The sequence below is a fragment of the Haliotis rubra genome, unplaced genomic scaffold (genome assembly GCF_003918875.1).
Source record: "Haliotis rubra isolate DU_JTF1 unplaced genomic scaffold, ASM391887v1 Scf788, whole genome shotgun sequence".
NCBI classification, from domain to species: Eukaryota; Metazoa; Mollusca; class Gastropoda; order Lepetellida; family Haliotidae; genus Haliotis; species Haliotis rubra.
The window spans coordinates 88996-113080 of NW_025767510.1; the positions used below are offsets into that span (position 1 = coordinate 88996).

Here is a 24085-nt window from a genome sequence, read left to right on the forward strand (position 1 = left end):
ATGTCCCACAGTGATGTCGGGAGCGCTCGACTTTCTGGATAGAGCTGAATGACGTTCTGGATAGTAGTTGAATAACACCAGACTTGCCTATCCTTACGATTTTGGCGTAAGGCTTACTATGTTTGGTTCTAAATTACGACCTTACGATCATACTAAAATTCCTTACGACTTCTACAAATACGTGGTAGAAGACTAGATATAGACATGCCCATGCTATTTACAGAGTCATTTACGGTACATACAGTATTGAAAACAGGAGTCGCATCAAAAACATTATAAATAAATAATCTTTGCATCTTACAGTGCGGTAAAGTTTATTTCAAAGTGAAAGACTGTAAAAAACGTCAATTAGATCGGCACCACATTTGACTATTATACGCTTTATTAAGATTTTAACCAGCTATGTTATTCCTTTATTTCTTGACGTTAACATGCCTTACTATCAAATGCACCTGCCTTACTATTTTTTAGCTGATCTTACTATTTTCTTTAAAAGGGGGTAGGCAAGTCTGTAACACTGACGTTACAGATGCCGCTTGCTGTTAAACAAGTCTCCGACAGAGGAATGAACAATAATATCAGTTCTGTTATTTGTGTTGACAAAATCTTCGACTAAATTAGAAACTTTCACAGTCAGTGCTTGTGTTAAGGTCTGATTGTTTTACTATTTTTGTGTTCAGAAAATCTTCGACCAATTAACGATGCAACACCGAATAATAGCTTTGGATTACGCGTGGTTCTGTTACATGTAATTTCGGTATGTTCAAAGAACGAGCTCAGAATAAAGTGTTCTATAAAGGTGATTAGTACTAAAGTTGGAGTATGATAGTAAGAAAATCGTAGAAATACATTTAACCAGATCTGTGAAAAAATGTGTCCACACCTGATTGTTTGATTAGTTAGACATTACTTCAGAGTTCCTGTGTCTGTGGAGGATCAAAGGATTCCGATTTGAAAAAACAATGGAATGGACAAAGTAATATTCTGATATGTACGTATTCTGTAAGGATGCATATGCTACTCATTCAAAAGGAAATGATATTCGTCCTCAACTTTATTTAAAGTATATCACAGACAAATTCGCTCTGTTTGAACCAATAGTTTAGCGAAAAACATCGACATCTCTCCAGAGCTGTTGGTATTTTTTTCCAGTTTCTTTTGTCAAAACGCAACATAATATTATCACATTTCAAGGAAGATCTATATGGATGCATATTTAGCAGTCTCGACTAATATGTATGAACCTTTAAGAAAGAATAAATTCTTACGTGTATGAAAAGTATCACATTCGTCATGTACCATGATATAAGTACCCTCTACACAGATTTACCTACATGTGTTTGCGTTCTGTTCTTTCTGTGCACAGACGACCCAACAGCTATGTAACAGCACCAGCATATCTTAAATGCGATCTATACTTCAACGGATGTCACACTGAACGTTAAGAATCTTTGCGATCTGATTTACGTTGTAAAAGCCATTTGGCCACTGAACCTGTAGGGTAATATCTTGCGAAAATAGTAACAGCTGGGGCGATGGGGTAGCTTTGTGGTTAAGCGCTCGCTCGTTTCTCGGAAGGCTCGGGTTCGATTCCCACATGGTTACAATGTATCAAGTCCATTTCTGGATTCCCCGCAGTGATATTGCTGGAATATTGCTAAAAGCGACGTAAAACTAGTAGCAGCTGCTGGAAGAACTCATGAACTCTAAATTCATAAAAAATAGTTGTCACTGGCCATTTCTAATCAGGTACATATACGGAGCGTTTGAAGTTGGCCTATGAGCTATAAGACAACAAACCAGCAAGCCATTAATCAACTCACACGATCCCGTCTGTATATGATCATTTATTTGTTTCGCTAAAAATGATAATGGAACATTTTAGAAAGTGTTAATACTGAAAGGCTGAATGTAGTTCTACTATCGATGTATCATGTTGTATCTTCAGCTGTTACTAGCTACATCTTTGTCGTGACAGTATCTGAGTAAGACGGTGGTTTGTCGTGTCCCTGGCTGCCTGGGGTGTCGTTGTCCTGGAACGCTGGATTGTCCTTCCCGGTGTCCCCCTGGAGGATTCGCTAGCATAGCGCCCTGTCCGGTTCTCCGGTAGTGACGGCCCCCACTCGGGCAGCGGGGAGGAGAGTCCCTTTAAGAGCTGTAACAGCAGGGGAATAGTACAGTAAACTAAGTTTAAAGCGGACACGCTTATAACGGACTGATTGGTATAGCGAAATTGTTTGGTCCCGGTCCCATGGTGTATTTATTAGTCCAAATACGTGAAACGAACTATGTTTATAGCAAACTAAACTTAGTAGTTCTTCGAGTTTGTTTGTTTGTTTATTAACGCCGCACTCAGCAATATTCAAGCTACATGTATATGGTGGCGATCTGTAAATAATCGAGTCTAGACCAGACAATCCAGTGATCAACAGCATAAGCATCAATCTGCGCAGTTAGTGGACGTATCAACCAAGTCAGCGAACCTGACCACCCGATCTCGTTAGTTGCCTTTTACGACAAGCATGGGTTGCTGAAGACCAAATCTAACCCCAGTCCCTTCGGGTTTACTGTATTCTGTTCAGCTTGTCACATGGACCGTGCATGCATAGTGTAGGATGTAATTGTAGTTTGATTGTACTAAGCTATGGTCCCAGGCCAAATGCTAGAAAAGTCCCAATCTTTTAGGATCTCCCGGCAGCAGTAAAAGTGGTATCCTGTAATTATAATGACACCTCAAAGCCTCCAGAAATTCTTCTCGATATGGAACTAGCCACAGAGTGTATCAGGCTACCGAAAACAAACAAGGTTTACCCCGCTGCTGGACCAACACAGTCCACTTGTCCACTACCAACTGCATGAATATTAACCCTTGACTAACGGAGAGTGACAAGCATTGGTGTCCAACATGGTTAAGATTTGCAGTGTGGGTGATAAGGCCGGCTGTATCATATTACCTGATCTCTACATATGACCCATTTAGCGAAACGGTAGCTGACAAAAAAGGGTAGCTGGCATATATCTTATTGAACTGATTTAGTTAGGTTTAGTAATGTATGCTCTGAAAACGAATTTGTCTAAATGAAAATATAACGAATTGCATGTTTTCAACAATCTTGTTGCAGTTATGAAAGTCTATGTGTCCATACGTCTATATGATGTGGTGGTGGTGGTGGAATTGGGTTTAACGTCGTGCTTGAGAATATTTCGCTCATATGACGACGTGCATGCGTGTGTATGTGTATATACGGCTGCTTGTACTAGCCCAGACTTAAGCTGGTTTTATAGTGCCAGCCCACTGAGATACCATGCCGCAGTGAAGCATGAATACCCCACTCAGACACATTATACTGACTCCGAACCGACCAGTCCTTGTTGTACCCATTAATGCCGAGCGCCAGGCAGGGACCAACAGGTACCATATTTTAACGTCTTTTGGTATGACGCAGTCGGGGATCGAACCCACGACCTTCCGCACTCCGGGCGGACGCTCTAACCACTACACCACGGAGGCGGTCCTATATGATGTAGCACTGGAAGTAGCCTAGTAGTTAAAGTGTTCGCTCGTTACGCCCATACCCCCCATGGGTACATGGTGTGAAGCCCTCTGTGATATTGCGTAAGTATTCTAAAAGCGGGGGGCGGTGGGGTAGCCTAGTGGTTAAAGCGTTGGCTCGTCACGCCGAAGACCCGGGTTCGATTCCCCACATGGGCACAATGTGTTAAGCCCATTTCTGGTGTCCCCCGCCGTGATATTGCTGGAATATTGCTAAAAGCGGCGTAAAACTAAACTCAGTCAGTCAGTCTAAAAGCGGGGTTAACCAATATTCACTAACATTACACCGCAAAGCAAGGTGGTTGGGTAAAATAAAGAATTCAACGCTCCTGGCGATTTTTCAGAACAACATATTTCATGAGGCGTGAAAAGTTAAATAGTGACAATGACGACACCTGGTGAATCTGATGGATGGAAAGCCCTCCTATAATTGGGTGTATCAGACCCGTGAAGATCCGGGTTAGAAGTGGTCCATTTAAGCCGATATATTGATGGCATACTGTTGAGTAAATTGCCTATTGTTACCATTTCTATTCCCGCCATTCCCCCTGAGTACTCACTCAGACTTTATTAGTTTTACGCCGCTTTTTGCAATATTCCAGCAATATCACAGCGGGGGGACACAAAAAATGGGCTTCACACATTGTACCCATGTTTGGACTAGAACCTGGATCATTTGGGGAAGCGAACGCGAACGCTTTAACCACAGGCTACCCCACTGCCCAAATTTCTCCTGAAGATCCGGGGTAGAATTGGTCTTCAGCAACCAATGTATGTCGTAAGAGGTGACTAACGGGATCGGGTGGCCAGGCTCGCTGACTTGGTTGACACATGTCATCTGTTCCTATTTGCGTTGATCGATGCTCATGATGTTGATTACTGTATTGTCTGGTCCAGACTCGATTATTTGCAGACCGCCGCCATATAGCTGGAATATTGCTGAGTGCGGCGTCCAACCGTCCAACCTCGTGTTATTATAGGTTATGCCCAACGTCGGAAGGTAAACGACAGCATGTTTGATGTGGGAAAATCGACAGATACACGACAGTAAGAAACGATTTTAAATAACTGTTAATACAATGGAGAGATAGTTGGATTAGCTTGTACTATCATACTTACATCCAAGCCGCCATTACGGAGGAAGTGGAACAAGAACCAGCCGGGGATAGCGCTCAAGGGGAAGAGAGCCACAAGCCAGTAGAGGCCCTGCGCCCAGTCTGGGTAGATGTAACTACCAGACGCCATAGGACTGTACTGGATAGACTTGAACACTATCACTGTCTGCAACATAGGGTGTACTCAATAGACTTGAACACTACCACTGTCTGTAACATAGGGTGTACTCAATAGACTTGAACACTATCACTGTCTGCAACATAGGGTGTACTCAATAGACTTGAACACTACCACTGTCTGTAGCATAGGGTGTACTGGATCGACTTGAACACTATCACTATCTGTAGCATAGGGTGTACTGGATAGACTTGAATACTACCACTGTCTGTAACATAGGGTGTACTCAATAGACTTGAACACTATCACTGTCTGCAACATAGGGTGTACTCAATAGACTTGAACACTACCACTGTCTGTAGCATAGGGTGTACTGGATCGACTTGAACACTACCACTGTCTGTAACATAGGGTGTACTGGATAGACTTGAATACTATCACTGTCTGTAACATAGAGTGTACTGGATCGACTTGAACACTATCACTGTCTGGAACATAGGGTGTACTGGATAGACTTGAACACTATCACTGTCTGCAACATAGGGTGTACTCAATAGACGTTAACACTACCACTGTCGGTAGCATAGGGTGTACTGGATCGACTTGAACACTACCACTGTCTGTAGCATAGGGTGTACTGGATCGACTTGAACACTACCACTGCCTGTAACATAGGGTGTACTGGATAGACTTGAATACTATCACTGTCTGTAACATAGAGTGTACTGGATAGACTTGAACACTATCACTGTCTGTAGCATAGGGTGTACTCAATAGACTTGAACACTACCACTGTCTGTAGCATAGGGTGTACTGGATAGACTTGAACACTATCACTGTCTGCAACATAGGGTGTACTCAATAGACGTTAACACTACCACTGTCTGCAACATGTGAACCAGTTATAATTCACTTTGAAGAACAAAGTAGAAAATGTTCGACATCCAAACCGGCGTTTCCAGACCGACATACACGAGATGAGCGGAGTTCCAGTTCATCTAACACCTCATCTCTGACAAAAAGCATCAAGGGAATCAGAGTCAACTCAAACTCAGAAACAAACACCATGACGGGAACCGGATTCTAATAACGCAGACACTCACAAAAACCATTACGGGGGCATAGTCTAACACACACGCAACCAGCATGGCGGGAACTCTGACACTTACAAACAACATAGCGGGGTCATGATCAAACGCAGACACTCACAAACAACATGGCGGGGCCATAATCAAACGCAGACACTCACACACAATATGACCGGGGTTATATGCTAACGGAGACACTCACAAACAACATAGCAGGGTCATGATCAAACGCAGACACTCACAAACAACATGGCGGGGTCATAGGCTAACGGAGACACTCACAAACAACATAGCGGGATTATGATCAAACGCAGACACTCACAGACAACATGGCGGGGTCATAATCAAACGCAGACACTCACAAACAACACAGCGGGGGTCATGATCAAACGCACACTCCGGCACAGCGATGACTTAACATAACATCACTGCCACAGGCTAATTTGCATATCACGTGACCGGACTTTTCTCTTGTTTGTAATCAAACGCGCATATTCATAATAAGAAGAGACTGGACTCACGAAAGCTTTTCGGCGCTCACTTCACAATGTTTTACATTGTTACATATATATTCTTCCACAACTGCGACAGTAAGGTCTATGACAGTACATATTTAGATATCAAAACTGGCTGCATCGTTTGCTCTCCATCAGCTTCGATGACACCACGTGGAGCCGTACAACCTATGTAAACAAAGGATCGCTACGCAAATCGAAATACTGTTACATGTTTTTGGATATTTTCTCAGTGAAACTAAACCATTCTATTAAATATGTTTAGTTAGATGTGTAGACTCGTCAAAAATAAAAGAGTAAAAGAAATCTGTACATAATATTGAATGGACATTGCAAGATGTGACGAATCGTCACATATTTCTGGCCTGTGGCAGAGGTAATATGCTGGCTTGCCGCATCGAACTCTGGGTAGGAGAGTGGATCAAACGCAGACACTCACAAACAACATGGCGGGGTCATAGGCTAACGGAGACACTCACAAACAAAATGGCCGGGGTCATGAAGCACCAACAGAACCTCCAGTAGACAGACGGACGTCTGCCCAGCATCATGGAGATGTCCTCGGAGAACCGACTGTAACCTGCAGCAAGAATATATTGGCAACTCAAATAGCAGATCACTTCAAAGTTAACGCCTCGTAAAAATATTTTATCCATTGTATTCAATTCTGCATTTATATTTTAAATATAATTTGCAATCCATCCGAGTGATACTTCATTCTAACAGCATCCACAGATTGTGTTTGTCACACTTCATCTTGATGCGTGCCACACGGTGGGGTAGCCTAATGGTTAAAGCGTTGGCTCGTCACGCTGAAGACCCGGGTTCGAATCCCCACAATGTGTGAAGCCCATTTCTGGTGTCCCCCGCCGTGATGTTGCTGGAATATTGCTAAAAAGCGGCGTAAAACCAAACTCAGGCAACTCAGTGCCACACAATACCTGTTGTTGTTTAACACGGCGGACTTACCATATATGTAGTTGAGGGCGATACACTCGAGGAGACCCACAAACAACAGAGGGAAGCCGCTGACAGCAGTGTCTATCAGGTCCAGGAGATATATACCCCCCTTGTAATTACAACACAACATTCAGGTGACAGGCAAGGGAGATAATGACAATGATGCATTTCCGTAGAAAACCTACTTGGCAAACAATGACGGTTTCATGTTTGACAATCAATAAGGACATATGATGAGAATGTGAGAGATAAAACTACATGAACATAATATTTGTGGGTTTTGCATCAGAAAAGAAGACACTAAACGCCAAAAGAAACGTTACCCTCCTTCCTTAATGACGGAGGTACCTATCTACGTAACAGCTGGCGTTGTGATGCGTGGACGTCCATTTCTTGGTCTGTCTACGGTGACCCCTCAAAGCAGAATTTTATTTCAACCTTTCATTTGGACATCTAAATCACTGTTATTGGTTTATTTCGGCATGGACGAAATAGGACAATTTAACTCTTCTGAAAAAGATGCAGTTCACCTAAATATACTCATGCTAACCCCCCTTCCCACCCCATCCCCACATGAACCCCTCTCAAATTAAAAAATTGAAGGGGGAATATTGGCATGAGTATATGAATGCATTTGAGAATTTTATTTCGTGATTTGCATAAAGCTGTGTTGTTAAGCTTTCTTCTAAACTCATACCTTCTAACATATCTTTGATAGTTTTGAAGTAATTCATAAAGGTAGGAGGGTAACGTTTCTTTTGGCGCTTAGTGTAGAGCATGATAAAGCTGCTATTACATGTAGAAGGACAATTTCACTCTGTTACATGCAGACTCCTTAAGGAAACGTTATTCTTTGTCCAGATGCAGCTACTCTCCTCAGACGCCTTTGCTCGATGCAAGCACTCTTCAGTAGGATGTTTGTGCTGGATGCAAAAGTATGTTAGGGAGCATTTCCCTCTAATTATTCTCAGACACTTTTAGAAGCAATGTCCCTGGCAAGATCCAGATGCTCTTAGGATAGCAGGTTCACGATGTAGGCTCTATCTGGGGGAAAATTTACCTCCCGCAAGTAGCAGACGCTATCCTCTGAGGCAGAGTTCCTCGCCAGATACAGAAATTCTTACGCTCTGCTCGATGGTAAAGGCAACTTTGAAAGAATCCCTCTAACTAGCTTCACTCTTCTTGAAGGCAATGTCCCATCTCTCAGTGCGGATATTTTAGGGAGTTTCCTGTCTAGATTCAGTCTTTGGTAGCGTCCCTTCGCAGGACGCAGACATATATTTCGTGAGCAGTGTCCGTTCACTGCATGCAGACACTATTCGGTGGGCTACGTCACCTTTGTTGAATGCAGAGGTTCTGCCAGTGGGAAGAGGTCAGTGGACCACATTTACGATGCACATTGACAGTACTCACGTTTGTAGTCATGGGTAAAGCCATGCATCTTGACAGTACTCACGTTTGTAGTCATGGGTAAAGCCATGCATCTTGACACTACTCACGTTTGTAGTCATGGGTAAAGCCATGCATCTTGACACTACTCACGTTTGTAGTCATGGGTAAAGCCATGCACCTTGACAGTACTCACGTTTGTAGTCATGGGTAAAGCCATGCATCTTGACACTACTCACGTTTGTAGTCATGGGTAAAGCCATGCACCTTGACAGTACTCACGTTTGTAGTCATGGGTAAAGCCATGCATCTTGACAGTACTCTTGACGTTTGTAGTCATGGGTAAAGCCATGCACCTTGACAGTACTCACGTTTGTAGTCATGGGTAAAGCCATGCATCTTGACAGTACTCACGTTTGTAGTCATGGGTAAAGCCATGCATCTTGACAGTACTCACGTTTGTAGTCATGGGTAAAGCCATGCATCTTGACAGTACTCACGTTTGTAGTCATGGGTAAAGCCATGCATCTTGACAGTACTCACGTGTGTGTAGTCATGGGTAAAGCCATGCATCTCGGCAGTACTCACGTGTGTAGTCATGGGTAAAGCCATGCATCTTGACGGCAGTACTCACGTGTGTAGTCATGGGTAAAGCCATGCATCTTGACAGTACTCACGTTTGTAGTCATGGGTAAAGCCATGCATCTTGACAGTACTCACGTTTGTAGTCATGGGTAAAGCCATGCATCTTGACAGTACTCACGTTTGTAGTCATGGGTAAAGCCATGCATCTTGACAGTACTCACGTGTGTAGTCATGGGTAAAGCCATGCATCTTGACAGTACTCACGTGTGTAGTCATGGGTAAAGCCATGCACCTTGACAGTACTCACGTTTGTAGTCATGGGTAAAGCCATGAGGTAGAAGGCAACACACAGGGATATCCGGAAGTACGTGGAGTTACGGAAGTTCTTCCGGAGGATCCAGTCGTACTCGTCAGAGATGGAGGAGATGACCGTCTCTATGATGGAGAACTGAAACGAGGAGATGTTGAGGATGACGCCAAGAACTCAAGGATTGTTTGATTGTTTGTTGTTTAACGCCGCACTCAGCAATATTCAAATAATCGACTCTTGACCAGCATGAGCATCGATCTACGTAAACGGGATGCGATGTCAACCAAGTCAGCGAGCCTGACCACCCGTTCCCGTCAATCGCCTCTTAGAACAAGCCTGGGTTGCTGAAGACAAGTCTAACCCGGATCTCCACGGGTCTTAACGCATGTACTTGGGTGCGATCAAGCAATACCGCATTGAGCCGTCATCGGTTACTGTGACGTACAATGCTGATGACATCACTAATCTGCTACTAAATCTGGTTAGATTTAGTTTTTACACATGGAAACTAGAAACATGTGTAGTATGCTCTTGTGTACTGTATAACAAAGAATAGTCTGGCCCTGAACTATTTTAACGCCCAAGAACACGACATGTGGGGAAAGAACACTCGTCATTACTATTCAAAGACCCGAATTTAGCGCTACCATGGTGTTTCATTTGGAATTGGTAAAACTTAAAATCAACTGATGCCTCAAACTGAAAATCATCGGACAGGGCTAACTGACGGTTTGTTCCAAATAATTTCCATACACGGATACGTTCGCAAAGCAATGTTTGCAACACAATGTAACAAAATCACGTTATATTTTCAGTGTGTGGTTATCAGTTATCGCAAGAACTACCGGTAGGATTTGTATCTATTTATTTATATTTACTTGCATCAGTTTAGTCACATGACTTGTAAATTAGTATAAAAGTGCATTGTGGGGTCATGCTGAAACATGGAAACACGTTACCCGTGAAGGTCCGGGTTAGAATTGATCTTCAGTAACCCATGCTTGTCAACCCAGGCGGCTAACGGGATCGGGTGGTTGGGCTCGCTGACTTGGTTGACGCGTGTCATCGGTTCCCGATTGTGCAGATCGATGCTCATGCTGTTGATCACTGGATTGTCTGGTCCAAACTCGATTGTTTACAGACAGCCGCAATATAGCTGTAATTTTGCTGAGTGTGGCGTAAAACTAAACACACTCACTCACTCATGGAAACACGTAAGTTCTTTCTGGATGGCTACTGTTAGTTACTACTTTGTTTCTACAGTAATATTAAGATACCGTGTCAACTGCAAGTGAAATAAGAGCTCACAGAGTTGTTAACACTATATGATGTAACCGACGTGAATTATCGGCTTTTGGCGTCGCCTTGGGACTATCTTGGTAAAGGAAGAGCAACAGCGGTCGTTTTGCTTGACTGTAGTATGTTGGTAAATACCCCACGCTGTGTCACAGGTGCACATGTAATTATAACAACCTTTTTCCATTGTTGAAAGTTCAAACCTATGACTACTGACACACTTTAAACATGAGAATGACGTCACGCTATTGTTCCTGTAGTAAATTATCTGTTACGAATTGAAACAGCAATTACTTTCTACAATGCAAATGTTTAGTGATTCTAAGCAGGGGTATTACGAATGCATTGGCTACACCGATCAGGCAACGCATAATACAAGTGGAGTGCTGATGTAGGGGCTTCTGCAAATTGAAGCACGGATATCGAAACACATTTACAGATACTCATGGGTTACGAATGGACTGCGTGAAATATATAAACAGCATGTTTGTGTTGTGTCAGTGCTCATCTATTTTTGGTTTTTCTTGTATTGTTTTTATCTAATGATTGTTATTTTGATACTGTAATTTAATTTAACAAATGTTCAATTACGAATGTAATGCAACGCTATCCTGAGCCAACATTGTGGCAGTACGGACACAGTGGTTGTATATATATGTTGGGGACAAGCCCCTGCATAGGAGATGATTGACATGGGAGAAGATGGACATAGGAGATGATTGACATGGGAGATGATTGACATGGGAGATGCTTGACATGGGAGATGATTGACACAGGATAATGCTTGACATGGGAGATGATGGGCGTAGGAGATGATTGACACGGGAGATGATGGGCATAGATGATTGACATGGGAGATGATGGGCATAGGAGATGATTGACATGGGAGATGATGGGCATAGGAGATGATTGACATAGGAGATGATGGGCATAGGAGATGATTGACATGGAGATGATTGGCATAGGAGATGATTGACATGGGAGATGATTGACATAGAGATGATTGATGATGGAGATGATTGACATGGGGAGATGATTGAAATGATTGACATGGGAGATGATTGGCATTGGAGATGATTGACATGGGAGATGATGGACATAGGGATGATTGATGATTGACATAGGAGATGATGCATATGGGGGATGATTGACATGGGAGATGATGGACATAGGAGATGATTGACATGGAGATGATGATGGCATAGGAGATGATTGACATGGGAGATGATGGGCATAGATGATTGAGATGATTGACATGATTGATAGATGATTGACATGCATAGGGAGATGATTGACATGAGAGATGATGGGCATAGGAGATGATTGACATGAGAGATGATGATATAGGAGCTGATTGACATGGAAGATGATGGGCATAGAAGATGATTGACATTGGGGTGATTGACATGCTAGATCATTGATATTGGAGATGATTGACTTTGGAGATGATAGACTTGGGAGATGATGGACATAGGAGAAGATTGACTTCGGAGATGATGGACATAGGATGTGGCATTTTATCGCAGAATAAAGGACTGTTGGAGCCTTTGACGGTTTATTATCTAGGCTTCTCAGAACATTGTCTTTAAACTGAAAGTGCTGATGTTAAATAGAACCACATTCTCGCGTCTTGTGATAGATAAGATGTCAACATTGGTCGATAACAGTTTCAAACCCATAAAAACCTTAAGTGAGATTCTCTATTTCTCATCTCATGTGATGACCACGTCTCGTCCAAGTCCTCTTCCTGGTCCACGTCCTCCTTCTCTTCCTCGTTCTCTTCCACGTCCTCATCCGTGTTAACGTCCGCGTCTTCGTCCACGTCCTCGTTCTCGTCCACGTCCATGTCCACGTCCATGTCCATCCTCGTCCACGTCCTCGCCCACGTCCATGTCCACGTCCGCGTCCACGTTAACGTCCTCGTTCTCGCCCTCGTCCTCGTCCAAGTCCTTATCCTCGTTTACATTCACGTTCCACGTCCTACCGTCCACATTGCCATAAAGAAAGACTACAACTGACCTGAGAGCTGAATCCTATGATGAGCATCATGAAGAAGAACAAGATGGCCCACACGGTGGGTGCCGGCATGCTGGCCAGAGCCTCCGGGTAGGCGATGAAGGCCAGGCCTGGACCTTAACACAGGATCACAGGCACAATCACAGAGTTACTTATCCCGCTATTTTATAAACATGTTTGTGTCTCCGAAACGTTAAGAATTGCGTTAATAACATCATCATGTTTAAAATCTAAACACGATGAGGATCTAAATATGCTCACAAACAAAACGTGTTTAGAATCAAACATTTCACCTTGGGACTTTCAAACAGTGCTGTCATGGTGGATATTAACACAAATATGACCATACAAATTAGGACATGCTCAGAAATATAGTAAGATTTCCAAAATTGCAAGAGATATTTGATTTTAGTGATAATTGTATGATAATTATGAACGATTTGAGAACACATTAGAACCGGCAGTGGAATATGATAGCGTGTGTTATCACGACAAGATTTTGCAGACATAAAACGTTATTGCATTAATGTTTCGTAACGTCACGTCTAATAGTAGTATTTACATTATGATTTCCATATTTTCTTAATAGTGTGTTTAACAAATAGTGTGTTTCACAACAAACAACCATTTCATCATGTATCAACCTTCAGCGTCATCAACAACAACACCTACCTCCAGCAGCAACATCGGCTACGCTGACCTGCCTGTTGTACGCCATGAAGCCCAGCACAGTGAACACCACGAATCCAGAGAAGAAGCTGGTGAGGCAGTCCACGAGAGGAACTATCAGGGCGTCCCTGGGCCACAACACGAGAGAAGGTTTACGATTTACTGTCATACGTAATTGTTAGACGTCTATAATTGTAGAAAAGCATTTTACCTGAGACAGAAGTTGTCGAACTTATTGAAGCTGGCCATGAGAACAAGGCCCCCAGAACATGCACTAAGGGAGTAGAACACCTGAGTAGCTGCGTCACTCCACACCTGGAAGCAAGCATGGTCAGAAGATGAAGATGGACCAGTAGCTTACATTCCTTGATTGTTGTTTAACGCTGCACTCAGCAGTATTCCAGCTATATGGCGGCGGTCTGTTATAATCGAGTTTGGACCAGACAATCCAGTGATCAACACCATAAGCATCGTTCTACGCAATTGGGATACGATGACATGTGTCCCTCAAGTCAGCGAGCCTGACCAACCGATCCTGTTTGTCGCCTCTTACGACAAGCATGGGTTACTGAAGATCAATTCTAACCCGGATCTTCACGGGTACGATAGCTTACACTTTACACTATTGATACCCTCAATCGACTGGTGTTTCTAAAACTAAATATAGCATCGTAAGCAACACGTATTTTCTTATGACGGTTCGAACTTATGATGGACTAACACTCAGACGCCTTGCAACAGAAGGTTTGGTATCTCCAGCGTGCATTCTTTCAGTGGCGATGTTCAGTGTCGCAGCGTCAAGACGTGGCGTATTGATTTGACCTTGAAACGCCTTCTAAACGAATGCCGATTTTCGAAACTAATCTGGATTTTTATAGCCAGACAGTGCATGCTCTTTGCTGCACAATTTCAAGTTGCGTTGTGGTGATGTTATTTTAATCCTTGTAAGAAATCTCATCAAAATCAACATTTTCAGGTAAAGTCGATTTTGTACTTGTGTAAAATCACGTTATCAACACGTTTGATACATATTTTGACGATTGTTTAAACACAATTGGTAATTAATAGATTTTTAAAAATACAAAACGCCTATGCGTTTCTTTTCTTGATAGTATAATATGTCATTCAATGTGACAGCCATCAAGGCTGAACGAAATGGAGAGAGTTGAATATAGTTAATTACTGACATCTTGAAAATTGAAAGGTCGCGATTAAAATTGTATGGAATGAATCACACAATTATGGGTCGTGAACCACCCGACGCTTCACGAAGCTCGTTTAAACTCTAAAGTTAACTACCCTCCAATCCGCCACACACGTGTAATGGAGATAAAGACCTATCCTTCTGCATACTTATTCCTTAGTTAAGTGAACCTTCACTGACCTAGAACCTCAGTTTGTTATTTTCTACATTTTGCAAAATACCCTTTTCGTACATTGCTTTACATTGGCTATTGATTCATACCTTACAACGAATATATATACTACCCATCAAAAGTTTAGACTCACTCACTATAAAGCACTCACTATATGTTATGTATAAATATGTGGTTACGTCGAAGATGAATTTGTACACCTACTTTGGGGAACCAACTGCAAACCTTATGCAGATGAATTGCACGAGGATCATGTATCAAATTGCTGAAATGCATGTGCAAATATCGTGTATGTGAGTGAGTGAGTGAGTGAGTTTAGTTTTACTCAGCAATATCCCAGCTATATGGCGGCGGTCTGTCAATAATCGAGTCTGGACCAGACAATCCAGTGATCAACAGCATGAGCATCGATCTGCGCAATTGGGAACCGATGACATGTGTCAACCAAGTCAGCGAAACTGACCACCCGATCCCGTTAGTCGCCTCTTACGACAAGCATAGTCGCCTTTTATGGCAAGCACATGGGTTGCTGAAGACCTATTCTACCCCGGATCTTCACGGGTCTCGTGTATGTGAACAGCTGCGTTTTGGTGTGAAATTTTGTTAAGAATTCACCACTTTTCACCGAGTTTCATCATTTATTGAACTCATGACAATATTCTTTTCAACGTTACGAATTTGTTTTACGATACATCAGTTCATGTGTAAACAGTAGGCCTACAACAGTACCCTTAAACTGTAAAGAATATTTTGCAAAATCTAGTTTAGATCAGTTGACTGAAGTAAGTGGCTACATTTACACTAGTGAGTCTAAACTTTTCATGGGGATTATACCATCGAAAAACATTAGCGATCATAAATATGTTAGGGGATAATGTTTTACAGCGGACAAAGAGCACATCATTTCATAAAACATGTCCTCAGGTTCCATGATCCCTAACTATTTTATCAGTATACAAATGGTACGGATACATTGATGGTATCACTGGTCACTTGTGAGGGAGACCGAAGGGGTTGTGAGGGAGACTAATTGCAATCTGTATGCACGGACACAGGCGGAATTAGAACAGGAACACTACACCACCTTCTGTAATCGTTCTGACCGCACAGTCCTGATTTCAATACCCGGCGATAAACAACGCCTTACCACAGGGATGAATGAATGTTCTGTAACGCCGCAGTGCTAATATTCAGTTCGTGGTAAAGATATATGAACAACAATCCCTGCCTTCAGTATAGACGAACCTGTATGTTTCTTTATGTTTCTTTCATTAATGAATGAGACCCTCAATCACAGTCAACTAACGATATCTTGTTTATGGACCTACAGCGTTGTGGTACGAGAGACACTGAGGCCATTTGCAGTGCCACTTGGTTTTGACAGGTGGTCCACCATTCACACGGTTGTCACACTCCGGTTCTGATAATATCATGATTGGCTGGCTGGTTTGTTGTTTAACGCCGCACTCAGCAATATATGGCGGCGGTCTGTAAATAATCGAGTCTGGACCAGACAATCCAGTGATCAACAACATGAGCATCGATCCAAATGCTGCATTATTTTCAAATGCGGCTGAAAAATACAGTCGTTCGTTCAAGAAGGCCATCTAAACAACCCTTGAATCTGCATCTATCACACTCGTCTTACAGTATGTTCCTTACATATCATGAGCAGTATATCCAGTTTATGAAAATATTCACCTCTGAGTCGGCCAGCCTGCTCCAGTTAGGTGTCAGGTAGAACTTGATGCCATCAGACGCCCCATCTAGTGTGGCGCCCCGGATAAGCAGCGCCGTCAGTAGCAGGTAGGGGAAGGTGGCGGTGAAGTAGACAACCTGCAACATGCACCGGTCTCAGTCAGGCTGGGGCAGGGGAATCAAGTCTCAGGGAGATTAGGTGAGGAAACGATTGTCTGAGTTAAGTTGGGACAGGGAAACGCCGGTCTCATTCAAGGCAGGACAAGGAACACACCAGGAATAGTGATTCTAGAATAGGGAATCCTCCAGCGAAACCAGCTTCAGGAGCACACCAGTCACTGTGACGCCAAAATCAGGAAACCACAGTCACAGTGACGCCAAGATCAGGAGACCACCAAAGTGACGCCAAAATCAGGAGACCACCAGTCACACTGACGGCAAGATCAGGAGACCACCAGTCACAGTGACATCAAGATCACGAGACCGCCAAAGTGACGCCAAGATCAGGAGCACACCAAAGTGACGCCAAGATCAGGAGCACACCAGTCACAGTGAAGCTAAGATCAGGAGCACACAAAAGTGATGCCAAGATCAGGAGCACACCAGTCACAGTGACGCCAAGACCAGGAGCACACCAAAGTGACGCCAAGACCAGGAGCACACCAGTCACAGTGACGCCAAGACCAGGAGCACACCAAAGTGACGCCAAGACCAAGAGACCACAAGTCACAGTGACGCCAAGACCAGGAGCACACCATAGTGACGCCAAGATCAGGAGCACACCAAAGTGACGCCAAGATCAGGAGCACACCAAAGTGACGCCAAGACCAGGAGCACACCAAAGTGACGCCAAGATCAGGAGCACACCAATGACAGTGACGCCAAGATCAAGAGCACACTAATCACAGTGACGCCAAGATCAGGAGCACACTAATCACAGTGACGCCAAGATCAGGAGCACACTAATCACAGTGACGCCAAGATCAGGAGCACACTAATCACAGTGACGCCAAGATCAGGAGCACACTAATCACAGTGACGCCAAGATCAGGAGCACACTAATCACAGTGACGCCAAGATCAGGAGCACACTAATCACAGTGACGCCAAGATCAGGAGCACACCAATCACAGTGACACCAAGAAACAATACAATGATGGTCTCAGTAACATCCAGTAAATCGAAATGTGACACTCACCTTCCCTAGCGATTTGATTCCCTTGATGAGCACGCCGAAGACAACAAACCACGCCAGTAGCAGGCACAGACTTAGACGCCAGTTGAGAGCACCCATGTTCTCCATCCCATCAGACATCTTCAGCACGTAGTTCCTGAAACACCAGGTGCCAAGGCACAAGACATTCATTAGAAAGAAAACACCTGCAGCATGTGCTTTCTGGGAACACCAGGTGTCTCTCGGAGTAGTATTAATGCTGAGTAAACGCTGCAACATTTACTTAGGAGATAAACATCAGGTGTTGGCCAATTTCTGGGTGTTATTGAGTATTTGAAGAACGGGAATTCATTTGGAACCGACGGCGGTTCAAAATCTCAAAATTGAGACATCCAATACGCTTCATTTCTGCAAAATGCCATCAGCACTTGGTCAGGTGCCAGAAACAGAAACAACTTCAGATGTTCAACATAAGCTGGTGTACACGAGCTGCAGCAAGTACCTGTAACCTGCATGTGCCCGAGTGATACCGACATGGCGCTGAACGCACCGATAACCCGCCACTCTGTACAATGTTACTTACAGAAAGTAGTCCTCACTGGGTGATATCGTGGTGTTGTACATGGCTGCAACAATAACAACATCAACGATAACTACATTCGTTTAAACAGCATCCTTGCCTCTGAAATACAAACACTTGTTATATCTCATCCTCGTTTATCAATCGTTTACAGTAACAAACTATACAGCTGCGTAGCTGCGTAGCTACGGGACATAGGTTGTTTATAAGAACAGGCTACAGATTTCAGAATTCTGAATGATAGTAAAATCCGTAGCAGGCGGTTCATCTTTGAAACCCGTGATGTACTTTGCATAGTCAACAGTTTAAATTGATTGTTGTTGTTTTACGCCGCACAATATCCCAGCTACGGTGGCAGTCTGTAAATAATCGAGTCTGGACCAGACAATCCAGTGATCAACAGCATAAGCATCGATCTGCGCAATGGGGATATGATGACATGTCTCAACCAAGTCAGCGAGCCTGACCACCCGATCCCGTTAGTCTCTTCTTACGACAAACATGGGTTACTGAAGATCAATTCTAACCCGGATCTTCACGGGTATCACCTATTCAAAGTGAACACTCACTGCCGTTGGAAATGGTGCCATTGGTATGGTTTGTAATCACATTACTGTCAACGATGCAGTTGGGGCTGTTCCAGTCACTGTTGCAGTGTGACCAGGGCAGCGTTCCTTGCATCGAGGAGAAGAAGTAGAAGAAGCAGTAGCCGATGATGACGTTGTAGTAGAGGCCGATAAGACCCGACACGATCACCATGCTGTAGCCGAGCCCTGTAGTAAAGGACGTTACATTTACATTACACTCAAGTGAAGAACGATATCCTCGCTAATAAATGTTTCTGGGGACCAGTTTCTAGTTCGCATCCCCACTAAAGCAAATGGAGCACATGTCCAAGGAATGTTGTTCATGATATGCCACTGTTCGCCCTGCATTAGAGGGGTACCCGGTAGGATGAGACAGAAACCTTCTATCAGCTCACAAGCAGCTTAGCTTGAATACTCTCACCAGTTGACTAAGGTACAGCGATCCGCTGATTGGATAAAAGTGGTGCCTGCTCTGATTCAGTGTTTCAAATTGTCCACCCATACCACATGAAATGTGGTTAACCATTACAGTGGAGACTTGTTCAAGCTCAAATTCAATTTCCTGGTTTCAAATACTGAATAGACCCTAATATTAAATCAAACAATGTGTATCTCCAAATGGACACGTGACCACGCACGATTCAAGCGTGTAAGTTTTAAGAAATTATCCTACCTTTAAAAAGAGGGTTGATCTTCCAGATGGTGATGGGTCCAAGACTGGCGAACTGGCCGAAGGACAGCTCCATGAAGAACAGAGGCATCCCCACAAACAGCTGCATGATCCAGTAGGGGATGAGGAAGGCACCTGTGTCAGATTTATTCAGGAATCCTTCATATACACCCATCGTAAACAATCTAATTAAGAATTTCAATCGGAGCGGTGTGGTAGCTAGTGGTTAAAGCGTTCGTACGTCACGCCGAAGACCACGGGGTCGATTCCCCACATGGGTACAATGTCTCAAGTCCATTTCTGGTGTCCCCAGACCCACTATTGCTGGAATAATGCTAAAAGCGGCGTAAACCTAAACTCACTCACAAACAACACACCATGAATTCAACCATTTTCAAGTTTCCATCGTGATATCTTTCTGTCAGCAGTTTAAAAGTAAAGGCCTATAGGATGTCTGTATTTTACCTCCACCATTCTTGAAGGCCAGGTAGGGGAACCTCCACACGTTACCGAGGCCCACGGCGTAGCCGACACAGGTGAGGATGAACTCTAGCTTGCCGCCCCAGTTGCCGCGTTCCATCATTTCCTTCTCTGGTGGAGCATCAACCCCACCATTTTCCAAAGAGGCCTCATCTTTTGATGCTTGATCCGACTTCTGGAATTTTCAGTTTCATGAAGAACTGTACCGTAAATAGGTTCTAATGAACAGGACCCTTATATACTCATGGAAACAAATAAGGTGAGGTGAGGTGAAATTGGGTTTTACGTCGTGCTTAAGAATAATTCGCTCATATGACGACGTGCATGCGTGTGTATGTGTATGTGCGGCTGCTTGTACTAGCCCAGACTTAAGCTGGTTTTACAGTGCTAGCCCACTGAGATACCATGCCGCAGTGAAGCATGAATACCCCATTCAGACACATTATACTGACTCCGAGCCGACCAGTCCTTGTTGTACCCATTAATGCCATTTAAACAGCCTAAAAATTCACTAAAACGCGACACGCGACAATGCGACATATAAAATGTCGCATTGTCGCGTCGTTTTAGTATGGCTTCTTTTACACATCTTAGATAGGGCGACGCGCGACAACGCGACATATTTTGACCTTGAAAATTGTCGCTATGTCGCGTGTCACACCACGGAGGAATAGAAAAATATTATTCAAAACGCGACACGCGACACGCGACATCGCGACAATGCGACAAATAGGCGAAATGTCGCGTTGTCGCGATGTCGCGTGTCGCGTTTTGGTTTATTTTGCCTCACTTTACTTGTTTTTGACAACGCGACAATGCGACAACGCGACAATGTCCCTTCTAGGATTCCATAGTTCCCATATTTGTTTCCATGAATATATTTGTAGAAGTCACGAAAAAACCCACCGTATTTGATAATAAAATCATCTTGCATTTATACAAGTAGCAGAGAATTAGGAATGTTGATCTCAATGTTGGAATGGACTTCAAAGTATAATCTTATAATTATAGTCTTAATACATATTCAACACCCGTGAAGGTCCGGGTTAGAATGAACCTTCAGTAACCCATGCTTGTCGTACTAACGGGATCGGGTGGTCAGGCTCGCTGACGTGGTTGACACATGTCATCGGTTCCCATTTGCGCAGATCGATGCTCATGCTGGTGATCACTGGATTGTCTGGTCTAGACTCGATTATTTGCAGACCGCCGCCATATAACTGGAATATTGCAGAGTGCGGCGTAAAACTAAACTCACTTACTCACATATTCAACAACAGCGTTGGTATGACGTGTCAGTTACGCCATGCGTTCTACTAAACTAAGGGGACAGTCCGAATTGCTGCAGGTTTACCATCTGTGTAACACGGGCGAGATACGTACAGAAGACTATTCAATATAAGACGTATATGGGAATCAAATCCTGGAGCATAGGATCCTGGCACAACTGGGAGAAGTAACTGGAGAGTCCCAAAATATTGCTAGCGTTGAAATGTAACTACCTACAAATAATGATGGACTTATGATTTGAATCCAACTGTCGTTGAGTGTGCACATTTACAATACCGTGGCGTAATAAAAATGAAACTTTACATCATGTATGAATAGCAGGGACGATGGAGTAGCCTAGTGGTTAAAGCGTTCGCTCGTCACGCTGAAGACCTGGGTTCGATTCCCTACATGGGTACAATGTGTGAAGCCCAATTGCTTGAATATTGCTGAAAGCGGCGTAAAACCATACTCACTCACTCACTATGAACAGCACAATCACTAATGCAAGTGAGGAGAAATAACTAAAATGTCTCCAAGACACCGCCTCAGTGTATAGAGAAAATGGCGGATTATGGTTTACGATGGCGATAGGTGGATGATGCAGTGACGTCAATATGCCAATTTGCCCTGTTTGACAAATCAAAAAGTGTAATTTCTCGACTGTGGGACAAGTACCTCAAAGCGTGACGGTACATTGGCGCCAGGGCCTAATCAAAACGACACCTCGAGACAGTCTCATTGCATTACTTGCTCTATGCGATGCAAATCGGTTTCAGCTATCAATAGAATACTGTGCAATAACAGCATGGCGAAGGTCAACATCTACCGTTAGCCATCGGCTCTATGCATGACATCGAGGAGTTACTTGAAAAGTCTGACACTTACCATTGCTCCCAAGTATCACACTTCACAAGCAAACTGACTGGGTATTGTCAATGGACTTTGGACTGACCAGCGACATTTTGACGAAATTTTACTTCTCGCCGTTGTTCCTCATGTTTCAATCATATCCTCAGAATTTGTTCCTGCAGGAATGTCAGATCACCTCTTGCCCAGGCCACCACCTAGTATCTGGGACGAGAAGGCACACGGACATGGAACTGTCCGCTAAGTCTCCCCGACACGCCACCATCAGATTCTCAGAACATCAGATTCTCAGAGATGTTCTCAGGCAGATAGCGCAAAACGGAGACGCTGTACCCTCTATCGTGGTGCAGCTGAGGGCAACTCTCAGGATGGTTGATTGGTTATCAACGCCGCACTCAGCAATATTCCAGCTATATGGCGACGGTCTGTAACTAATCCAGTCTGGACCAGACAATCCAGTGATCAGCATCATGAGCATCGATCTACGCAATGGGGATACGATGACATCTGTCAACCAAGTCAGCGACCCTGACCAACCGATCCCGTTAGACGCCTCTTACGACAAGCATGGGTTGCTGAAGACCAATTCTAACCCGGATCTTCAGGAGGAATTGGCAGTGGGGTAGCCTAATGGTTAAAGTGTTCGCTTCCCCACATGATCCGGGTTCGATTCCCTACATGGGTACAATATGTGAAACCCATTTCTTCTGTCTCCCGCGGTGATATATTGCTGGAATATTGCAAAAGGCGGCGTAAAACTAATAAAGTCTGAGTGAGTACTCAGGGGGAATGGCGGGAATAGAAATGGTAACAATACGCAAGGTACTCAACGGTATGCCATCAAGACATCGTGCATGTATCGGCTTAAATGGTGGACACAATAGATATTAATCAAACCTCTTATTGTTTGTCGGTGGATCTGTTATGGATTCCAGGCATGACTAAACAGGTTGTGTATACACCATGTACTTTAGCAAGAACTATATTATCCACGTGCCTCTCCTCGCAGAGTTCAGGGCAGCATGGCTTTCCATCAGGCTTTGCCTACTAATCGAGCCGACAGTTGTATAATTGGCTGATCGTGTTTCGTCGCTCCACGACATGCAACGTTGTTGTCACTACCAACGTTAACCCCATGTCACCTCACCTGACTTCTTGCTATCAACCACTAGTTTGCCTGGTCCACAGTAGAGACTGCCGTGATGTAGCTGGATTATTGCTGCATGCGACATAACACATCATTCACTCAATCCCAACGTACCTCCATTGTCGGTGACTGTGCTCTCACCTGGGCAGACTTCAGCTGTGTCTACACCTGAGGGTCTTATACGTGTAGCTGAGTAGTACAATTACCATAATGTGTGACTCTGCATATATATTGTTCAGATGATGATGAATACATGATGCATGGGTCCACTTATCTGTTTGTTTTCATCACACGTGACTGGTTAGTGTATAAATTCATATGGAATTCATGCACCAGTACGTCTCTCTCTACCAATTCCTCTGTGGCTGACTTTAGAGCCTGCCCGGGTATTAGTACATTTCACAGCTGCGCCAGTTTCAGCATGTCTGAGGTGGTCAGATGCCACGGTTTCACTGATGTTAACACTGGACACATGCAGGGTGTCTGGATTGCCTCGGTGTCAGTATTTCAGGGCTGCACTGGTATCGGCAAGTTTAAGGCAGCACTCGTGGCAGCATGTCATTAATGGAAGCCACTGGGGCCAACACGACAGGTTGCACTGGTACAAACATGTCAGGCTGC

At 43.8% G+C, this 24085-nt stretch overlaps 1 protein-coding gene across 2 annotated transcripts; it reads right to left on the bottom strand.

Moving 5' to 3' along the window:
- Positions 1-1827: 1827 nt before the first annotated feature.
- On the bottom strand, positions 1828-23625 carry LOC124261078 (sodium- and chloride-dependent glycine transporter 1-like). 2 transcript variants are annotated; one of them, XM_046695399.1, is made up of 16 exons: positions 23579-23625; positions 20164-20353; positions 19702-19833; positions 19011-19214; positions 18445-18487; positions 17886-18018; positions 16692-16826; positions 13826-13929; positions 13618-13742; positions 12949-13061; positions 9631-9771; positions 7359-7458; positions 6869-6969; positions 5258-5274; positions 4673-4817; positions 1828-2155 (listed from the first exon to the last, which is right to left on the bottom strand). In XM_046695399.1, exons 1-16 carry the CDS (start codon positions 23582-23584, stop codon positions 1955-1957), a joined length of 1890 nt encoding a protein of 629 aa, XP_046551355.1. In that variant the 5' UTR covers positions 23585-23625; the 3' UTR covers positions 1828-1954. The 2 variants fall into 2 exon arrangements, with proteins under 2 accessions (XP_046551355.1, XP_046551354.1); XM_046695398.1 differs by lacking the exon at positions 5258-5274 and having other exon boundaries at positions 4673-4834.
- Positions 23626-24085: the final 460 nt, after the last annotated feature.